The 10,127-nt window shown below is 39.8% G+C and overlaps 1 protein-coding gene across 1 annotated transcript; it reads left to right on the top strand.

Moving 5' to 3' along the window:
• Nucleotides 1-1,483: 1,483 nt before the first annotated feature.
• LOC117612616 (TMV resistance protein N-like) lies at nt 1,484-6,208 on the top strand. The gene is made up of 5 exons (XM_034341296.1): nt 1,484-1,995; nt 2,137-3,235; nt 3,355-4,710; nt 4,793-5,376; nt 6,199-6,208. The coding sequence occupies exons 1-5, from the start codon at nt 1,484-1,486 to the stop codon at nt 6,206-6,208; spliced, it is 3,561 nt and encodes a 1,186-aa protein (XP_034197187.1).
• The last annotated feature ends 3,919 nt before the right edge of the window (nt 6,209-10,127 follow it).

Below are 10,127 nucleotides of genomic sequence, written 5' to 3'. Positions count from 1 at the left end.
GTAATTACATTCAGCAATCAATAAGTATGTTCAGATAGAATGAATGGTTTTTTATTAGACTTAGCTGATCAAAAGTAGTCAACTCAAATTTGGGGTCTTGATGCAGGATTTGGAGCTTATCAAAAATAGTTTTGTGCTTATTGGCCAGGTTGGCATGAAATTTGCACCTCAAGATTTAAAAGCTCATTAGACCTAGCTAGCTTTGTTATAATGACTTGGTTCTTATTAACACAACTTATGTTAAACGATAGGGAAATCATTTCCACAAAAGAGAGAGAAAACCCATTTCAAAGAGGGAACTTTCATGAAATTTCGTATGTTCCCTTTCTCATTGGAGTCGTTGTGTGGCTGGAAAGAGAACCCTGTGTTCACTACGCGGTTCTCTCTTCCATTATTTTTCTTTCCCCTCTCTCTGTTTTTCCATCTGTTCCTACAATTTCCTTGTGGGTTTCTTTTCTTCAGTGTAGTTTCTTCTGCACGGCGTCTTTTGGTTCTTCATTTTTCTATTGTTGAATTGATTTCCATTTTTACCCAAACAAAGGTAATTACTATTTTTGTGTTTCATCCATGCCACTTATCATCTTCTTTATATCTAACCATCAAGTGTGCAGTGGCTGGGCAAACTGGTAAATTTCAGAGTCGAGAATTCCTAGCCCATAAATTCAGGCTTACATCATTGATCTTAAACTAATATACATGAAATTATTGTTGACCACGCCTCACAAGGTAAATTATTGTTGACATTGAACAAATTTGTCCTAAACGTCGGACTATTATCATACGTCATCATGATGTATGTGTGCAAAATTTCGCATGAATTTATGACTTTAAGAAAAGCAACCATTCAAATAAAAAGAACTTGTCGGAAATGAAATGAGACCCTCCTTCCTCTTCATTGGAAAGCAAAAGAAATGACTCCACGCAACAACACTTGGACTCCCATTAGAGACGTTGGAGATAGCTGACCATAAAAACCGTGTACTCTACACCTCTCTCTGTTCGCCACTACTTATCTCTCTCCCTCTCTCTCTCTCTGCATCTCTTTTCTGAGGCTGTCAGCTTTGCTTCTTGCTGATCTTGTATTTTTTATGAGTTTCTTGTTGGCTTGCTGGTCTTGTAGTTGTTGTCTTACCAATTCTGCTGCCTTGCTTCGTCTCCATTTTCATAATTGCGTTGTTCAGGTAACATTAATGTTGAATTTCTCTCTGCTGAAATGGAAGTAGATATTTGATGTCCAAATTGACATGTTTGCTTAGATATTTGGTCCACATTGACATGTTTGCTTAGATGATCCAAATTAACACCATGACAAAATCCATGTTTGACTATATCTATATTTCCCCAGTTGCTCTGAAACTTGTTCTGCTGCATTATATGCCTTCGTATTTATTCAGTTGAGTGTTTGAATTGTTGAATATTTAATTAGCGAAGTTCTTGTTTCATTTCATTGAGTAGTGTTTACAGCAGAAGCAGTAAATTTCCAATGGCGTTGAGCACCCAAAGAGCCTCTGCTTTTCATCCTTCAGTTGATCAGTCGGCTCCTCCTCAATGGAACTACGATGTGTTTTTGAGCTTCACGGGTGTAGACACTCGAAATGGCATTTTATCCCATTTATACCACGAATTGCAGAACAGGTGCATCAAAACATTCATGGATGATCCAAAGCTTGAAAGAGGGACAACTATTTCTTTTGAGCTCTTCAAAGCAATCCAAGAATCAAGGCTTGCAATAGTTGTTCTCTCGCCAAACTATGCTTCTTCTTCCTGGTGCTTGGATGAACTTACAAAGATTCTCCAATGCATGAAATCCAACGGCACAGTTCTACCTGTGTTTTATAATGTGGATCCCTCTGATGTGCGAAAAAAAAGCGGCAGTTTTGCTGACGCCTTTGCTGAGCATGAGAAAAGGTTTAGGGAAGACATCGATAAGGTGAAGTGCTGGAGAGATGCTTTAACAGAAGTTGCCAATTTATCTGGGATAGATTCAAAGAATCAGTAAGCAACTTCTCCATATGTCTTAATTACGACCCATATATACTTGGGTTTTTCGTAAGTCAATTTTCAGTTTGATGTACCTTTAGACCTTGTTATATCTATGGCTTATACTTTTGACTTAATCATTGTTCTTCCTTGTAGGTGTGAAAGAAAGCTCATTGAAAAGATTGTTGAATGGGTGTGGAGGAAAGTGCATCGCACATTCAAATTGTTAGATTCAACAGAGTTAGTGGGAATTAAGTTTACACGTGAGCAAATGGATTTGCTTTTAGATCCTACAGATGATGTTCGCTTTGTAGGGATATGGGGGATGGGAGGCATTGGCAAGACAACCATTGCTAGGCTTGTTTATGAAAGCATTTCTTTTCATTTTGAAGTTCCCTGCTTTCTTGCTAATGTTAGAGAGGCTTCTGAAGGTAATCGTCTTGTTGATCTACAAAGACAGCTTCTTTTCCCTATCTTGAAGAAACAAATTACTCAAGTTTTGAATGAAGACTGGGGGACCCATTTCATTAAGAATTGCTTATGTAATAAAAAGGTTCTTCTCATTCTTGATGATGTGAATGCATCAAGCCAACTAGAGAAATTTGCTAAGGAAAAGGATTGGTTTGGTAAGGGGAGTATCATCATCATTACAACTAGAGATGAACGGTTGGTTAAAAAGCATGATATGGAGATATCATATAAGGTAGAGGGATTAGGAGATGTTGAGGCTCTTGAGCTCTTTAGTCTGAACGCCTTTAAAAAATTTGAGCCTGAGGAAGGTTTTTGGGAATTGTCTCAGTACTTTGTAAATTATGCTGGAGGCCTTCCATTAGCTCTTAAAATTTTGGGATGCTCTTTGTATAAGAGAGATCGAGATGAATGGGAAAATGAATTGGATAAGCTACGGAAAATTCTTGAGACAGAAATCTTCAATTTGCTCAAAATCAGTTTTGATAGACTCGATGAGATGAACAAGAATATATTTCTTGATGTTGCATTTTTCCTTAAGGGGAAGGACAAGAATAAAGTAATTGGAATACTAAACAGTTGTGACCGTTGTGGTGGGATAAATGCTCTGGTTGAGAAGTCGCTCTTAACTATTGATATTTCAAACAACGGTTACATTGTTGGGATGCATGATTTGATACAAGAAATGGCATTTGAAATTGTTCGTCAAGAGTCTCCTGAAGAGCCTGGTAGACGCAGTCGATTATGTCATCCTAATGACATCATTCATGTATTAATAAACAATATGGTAAGAAGTTATGTAGAAAATACCAATTTTTTTTAAAAAAAGAAAATATGATTTCTTTTTAACTCAATATTAGACTTAAATATGGAATTAACTTTTCCTTTTTCTATTCTTTATTACAGGCAACTAACAAAATTCAAGGCATCGCCTTAAGCATGGCAGAACTTGAAAAGGCGGATTGGAATTGTGAAGCATTCTCTAAGATGATTAACCTGAAATTTCTTGAAGTTGATAATGTGATCATTTCCTCAATGTCAATCCCCAGAATTCTTCCTAATTCCTTAAGAATTCTGAAATGGAATTGGTATTCTTCCAAATATCTCCCATCTAATTTTCAACCGAATAAACTTGTTTCACTTGAGATGAAGCACAGCAAACTAGTTGGGCTCTGGGATGAAAGAATTATAAGATTACTGACCATATGCCATCTTACGAATTTTTTGAAAGAAAAGAGTAAGAGTTTAAGTTTTCTGGTTGCTAATTATATATTCTACTATTTTTCATGTAATATTGTACAGGACTTGCCCAATTTGAAATACATGGACCTTAGTGGCTCTCAAAACTTGGTAACAACCCCAATTTTCACTGGCATTCCAAAACTCAAGGTGTTGAATCTTGGAAGGTGTGAGAATTTAGTTGAGATTCACCCGTCCGTCGCAAATCTCAAATGGCTTGAACATTTAATACTACGTGGATGCAAAAGTGTTGAGAGCCTTCCAAGGGAGGTAGAAATGGATTCTCTTATATATTTAAATCTTCAGTGTTGCTCAAAACTGAAAAAGATTCCAGAATTTTCAGGACAAATGGAAAATTTGAGAATGCTTTGGTTGAATGGGACGTCCATTGAGAAATTACCTTCATCAATTGGACGTCTTGTTGGCCTTACTTATCTGAAAGTAGACTATTGTGAAAATCTCTTGGGTCTTCCGAGCGAAATTTGTAATTTGAAGTCTCTTGAATTGCTCTCTGCGAGTGGAAACTCATTTAGTCACAAATCAAGGTTTTGGCGGGGCCTCCAAAGAAAGGCTTTTGTGTTGAGTTCGGTACATGATTTATGGTCTTTGAAGCTTTTGGATCTGAGTGATTGTGGTCTTTGTGAAGGGGAAATTCCCGTTGATATTGGCTGCTTGTCCTCTTTAGAACAATTAGACCTTAGTCGAAACAATTTTGTTAGCCTTCCTGCAAGCATTGGATGTCTTCCTAAGCTTTGGTTATTTTCGGTGAATGGGTGCCAGAGGCTTCAACAATTGCCCCATTTCCGCTTTGGATTGGTTGATAATGAACGCTTCTGCGGTATTTACATGAACACAGACGATTGCACTTCCTTAACAACATTGCCAAAGTTGAGCATAAAAGAAGGAAGAAGTTGTGTTTCGTTGAGTTGTTTGAATTGCTATGGATTGGTTGAGAATGATGGCTGCGATGATAGTATAATACTTGGAATGCTCTGGATTGCTCTGGGTTGGAGATTCCTTCAGGTTCACTCTCTGTCTCTCTGTCTCTCTTTGTTTGCTATATTAATAAATAAATACTCAAGTTACTAACCTATACATGGTATAGGTACCTCGTTGGAATATTCTCGCTTTCCAAATTGTAACACCTGGAAGTAGAATTCCAGAGTGGTTCAATAATCAAAGTGTAGGAGATTCCTTAATTGTGGAGCTACCTCCATGTACCACGTGGATTTGGATTGCTTTTTGTGCTGTCTTTGAAGAGGGTGCCCCTGTGGATCACCCAAATCCACCTGATGACCTTTCTCCCTATTTTCAAATTGAATGTCGCCTAGGAGAAAGTGCCTCTGTGTTTAGTAGGGTCATGGTGAAAGGCCTTGTGTCACCTCACCTTTGGGTATCTTGTGTATATCATTATGTAGTCGACAAAGAATGCAGTCAGATGAAGATTTCATTCCATGCTTCTTTTGATGACCTTTACCCAGACGTAATATATTGCTCGGGTATAAAGAAGTGTGGGTTCCGTTTGATGTACAAGCAAGACGTGGAACTCAACCAAATCATGATGATGAACCATTCCATCAACATCAGCACAAAAGCTACTTCTCCTCACAATTCTCACAATTCAGCTGATGCAAGTGGAAGCTCTCACCAAAAATCTGTCTGCCGCAAAAGCTATGCTCTTTCCAAATGGTTTTTAACAAAACTTGTGAAGATTTTCTCCCTCTTTTTAACAACTGCAGTTTTTATCAAATCTTTCAACAGTAGCGAACAATGGGGATGCATAGGACTTTTGATTTGGAGGGTAACCACTTTGATTTCCTACTTAGGCCTTACACCCTCTTATTTTTCGCTATTGTTGAAAAGTTCAATAAAAACTGTTATTCTCAAAAGAGCAGCTAAATTTTTGCGACCTCTGTTAAAAACGCCCCTCCTCAAACGTCTACACATAAATGCTTGAAAAGTTAATGATGCTCTTCTCACGATTGATATTAGTAAGTTGCCATCACTATCTTTTCTAGCCATACATTTGCCAATAGATTCATCACTTTTTTTTTTCTCTCTCTCTCTCTCTCTCTCTCTCTCTCATCCATCATGTACTTTTGTTATGAATACATTTCTATTTAAACTACTGCAGAGCATTAATCAACTCATGTAGTATATACATGTATACATGGATGCACGACCTGCATATTCTATGCATTTGAACAACATACTGCAAATCAATAAGTAATTACATTAGCAATCAATCAGTCAGTAATTACATTAGCAATCAATAAGTACGTTCAAATAGACTGATTAGACCTACCTGATCAAAAGTAGTCAACTCAAATTTGGGGTCTTGACACAGGATTTGGAGCTGATCAAAAGTATTGCGTTATTATTGGCCAGGTTCGCATGACATTTTCACCTCAAGAGCTACAAGCGGATTAGACCTAGCTTTGTTATAATGGTTTGATTCTTATTGACACAACTTACGCGACTATTTCAACTGCTGTCTTATGTTGTGTGCAGGATGGAATAAGCCAATATGAATTTTCAATCAGAAGCTTAGCATTGAGAATTGATGCTTTTTTGGGATTCCTACCTTGTTAGCTTCACTTCATCTCGTTGATAGTTTGTGCAACTCCTTCAATTATGCAGTCTTCTCTTATTTAGCATATCTAAGTTTTAAATTACCTTATGTAACAGACTAGAATTCTGAGAGGTTCATTAAACCTTTGTATAGGTGAGCATCGTTTGAGACGACAATTTTTCACAGTGGTCAATATGTTGAGTTGAATTGAGCAGTGCTAGTTGTATCTTGAAATAAACAAACTATAATAACTTTTTTTTTTTTTAAACATTAAAATACTTGGAGAACTGGATTTATGAGGTACCACATGATTTATGACAGGACCCGCCCCAAATTCCTCAGAACCCGGAACGAATCCTGTGGAATTTTTGACATCGCCCTGATGCCGGGCCCACTTACTAAAACTATAGCCTCCTTTCCCAAAAAGAAATAGGGGCACGATGTAATAACCCAAACCAAAATATCTAAAAATTAGGATTTCTTTATTGAACACAAAAGACAATTTTTCCCTCACATAATTTAATAGAGAAAAAGTTGACTTTTTGATCGAGAAAGAATTTGGGAATTCCGCTTGCGCCGTTGCGTATAGCACGGCGAAACGAGTCCGTAGATACGGAGTAGACCCGAATCGGAGTTGTAACGAAAAAATTACGACCAAAATACTCACGAGGGCAAAATGGGAATTTGGGAGATCAGTTTTTTTTTAAAACCTGTTTTCTTCTCTCTCTCTCTCTCTCTCTCTCTCTCTCTCTCTCTCTCTCTCTCCCTCCCGACAGTTTGAGAAAACCAGTCGGGCAGCCACCTTCCAAGCCACCCCAACGCCACCTCACGCCACCCTGACCCTCCGGACCGGACCCAGCAGCACCGGCCAGCTCCCGCCATCAACCCCAGCCCGTCCGCCGCCCCTGCTGCTGTCTGGAGCCGCCGGAAACTGCTGGAAAATGCAGCAGTTTTGGCAGATTTTCCAACCTCAGTTTCTCCCTCATCCGGCCACCAAATCAGTCGTGTGAGGTATCGATTTCTAGCTATTTTTCGTGCTCTAACTGATGGTTGGCTGGGTTTTGATCGATTTCACCTCTAGATCACTCGATTTTCAATTTGAAAATCGGCCGAACTTCGGCCGCTGTGATCGGCCATTTCCGGCCACTTTTTGGGGTATTTCCAAGAACAAAAGTGACTCTAAATGGGGTGTTTTACCTAGGATAGGAGTTTGGAGTCTTGGTTCTGAGATTTTTCGACGAACCATAATCGCTTTGGACACACGAATCTACCTGCGTGTGTGGCGGCGCGTGGACGAGGGTGGTGGAGCGACTCTGGACAGTTTTGAGATCCTCGTGTCGTCACGAGCGCGTAGGATTTCGCGGATCTCGATTCGGAGTCCGTTTGAGCCCCGAATGAATTTTTCATATCGCGCGATCCTTGGGTGCAATGTCGTCCAATCGTTGGATCGCGCTGATTTTTGGATATGTCGTACTACATGATTCTAGGATCGTGTAGGATTCGACGGATTGCGAATCAGAGTCCCGGATACTCCGAAATCGCGAACCCTGGGGCTAGGGTTTGGATTTTAAGCGATAACGCGATTTTGGCTAATCTGACCGTCCGTTCCGGACCAAATTCGCAGAACATGGTTCCTCCTTTGTGAGAAACCTTCAGAGAAGCCCAGATTGGCCATCGGAGACCACAGACCCACGGGGTCCCGGATCGGCCGATTTGGCAGTTTATCGCTTAGCTGAGCGTCGGGTATTCCAAAACTGGTCTAAGTGTCTGAAGGGGCTAATGTGGGCATAGGAGTAACTTGGAATGAGAACACGTATTTCTAGGAGCCGGGGGCAGGGTGTTTAATTTAAATTCTTTTTATCCAGCAGTTTATTAATTTATTACTCATGTATAAGCAGGCACCAGGGGTCCGACCGAACCGCAGGAGGGACCTTCGAAGGGTCTAGCTAGCTCGAACCAGCAGTGAGTGGACTTTTCTTTCTTAAAAGATTTTATAATTATAATTTATATTTGATCTTGAATAAGTGTTATAGCATGAATTTTATTGTGAAAATATCTTTATTTTTATAAAAATTAGCCAAGCAACAGATTTGAGGTTTTTTGAGACAAAAATAGTAGTTTAGCTCAGATTTACCAGAGTACAGAGGATATCAGATTTTATCAGAGATAGTTATTTTAGACCACCATGTACCCACCCTCTATTTGGTGATTACCCAGAGTTGGGCCGATGTCTACGGACATCCAGTCTGATTTCAGTTTATGTCAGTGCACTTGACTTCGCCTCACGAGTTTCGGGGACGCTCGGACCGTGAGTGCCAGGATTTGCGGCTCGGCAGACTTGGTGTCCCGAGACCTGCCGGGATTGCGGCTCGGCTGACTCTGTGTCCCCGAGACCTGCCAGGATTGCGGATCAGGCTGACTACGGTCCCCTGCATCCTGCCAGAGCGGCTCGAGTCGACTTGGTGTCATCGAGACCTGCCGGCGGATCAGGCTGATCATAGTCCCTTGATTTCGCCAGTTTGCGGCTCGGGTAGCCTGCGTGACGCCCGAGACCTGCCAGGGAATTGACGATTATTACAGGGGTACAATTAGGTGGCAGTTTTAAAGGATTTTTAAGCTTTTTAATGCAGTTATTGTTTCACTCATTTATATCAGTACCTTCGATACTTATACATGTGTTATACCAATATATCCTTGTTCAATTACGTGAGCATTTATATAATTATATTTATCTATGTTTATTTGAATGTCTCGAGTTTGATTATGATCAAATCATAGCTTTTATATCCCTATGTATTTAAAACGGGGGTTATTATGTTCTAAATCTTTTTCACAAACATTATTTTTTGTCCACTCACAATTTTAACCTTGTTTTTCGCCCCCAGGCCGTAGAAGTACGAAGGAAACCACTCGGGCCATCTTCCCAGCTTTCGCCCCACCACCAAAGTGTAGGATCTCGTTGTAAATTTCTTTTAGTTCTGTAAATTTGTATAGAAATGCTCTGATATCTAGTTGAACATGAGAAACTGGAGTTGAGACCTGTTGTTTGAGTTAGTCTGGCAGTTGGTGTGTTTTTTGAGACTGTTTGACGGGTGAAGGATTTTGGGTTTGGTCAAAATACAAGGGAGACTCTGCCGAATTTTCGGCAGAAGTCTAAGGGAACTTTTAAAAAGAATTTGAAACGAGAAGGGTAAAAAGGTCATTCGTGCCCGACATTCGCCAGGTGTCGGACACGCACAGGATTCGGCTCGGATTCCAAAGCGAAAATTGGGTCGGGTCCTGTCACACGAGGCTTTCTGCCGAATTTTCAGCAGAGTCTTCCCTGTAAATTGGACTTTCTCCAAAATTTCAACCTGTTCAAAATTCACAATTTAATAACCACAACTGGTAGCATGCATAATATAATAACACGCAATTCACATAAACGGCCTCCGGCCTTCAAATAATCCGAAACAAAACCACCAACAAAGCTCTTAAGTCAAATAATACTCCAAACAATGCAAATAATGAATTCAAACCATTTTATGATTGTCCACTGTAATCAACATAAAGTAACTTCCCCAATATCCATCATGTGATGTATAACATCCTAACACAAACGCAAGTAGTTTAAGGCCTCAGCCCAAACCGTACAATAATCCCAAAACGGATTGCAAACCTGTCTTAACTAGAACACATTTAAACAACTCTCCCTTAGTCAAATTGGAAATGCGCAACCATTTTATCACGCCTCGGTTTCAACTGAGCTTCAAAACCAACGACAAATTCAAAACCAACACATTAAAACAACAGAAGACAGACTAGGTCCCAAAGACCAAATTTAAGTTCTAGAAATGAACTTTAGTCCGCGGCTGCACCTAAGTAAGAC

Source organism: Prunus dulcis, unplaced genomic scaffold, assembly GCF_902201215.1.
Source record: "Prunus dulcis unplaced genomic scaffold, ALMONDv2, whole genome shotgun sequence".
NCBI lineage: Eukaryota > Viridiplantae > Streptophyta > Magnoliopsida > Rosales > Rosaceae > Prunus > Prunus dulcis.
The sequence above is the reverse complement of the archived record's forward strand: the minus strand, read 5'-3'. Positions and strand labels throughout refer to the sequence as shown.

What these genes read in the sequence shown, in the direction of transcription:
- LOC117612616 (XM_034341296.1), top strand. Translation starts at nt 1,484, where the DNA reads ATGGCGTTGAGCACCCAAAGAGCCTCTGCTTTTCATCCTTCAGTTGAT. An exon ending in ATGTATTAATAAACAATATG is followed by an intron (nt 3,236 to 3,354) that starts GTAAGAAGTTAT and finishes TCTTTATTACAG; the next exon opens with GCAACTAACAAAATTCAAGG. An exon ending in TGGGTTGGAGATTCCTTCAG is followed by an intron (nt 4,711 to 4,792) that starts GTTCACTCTCTG and finishes TACATGGTATAG; the next exon opens with GTACCTCGTTGGAATATTCT.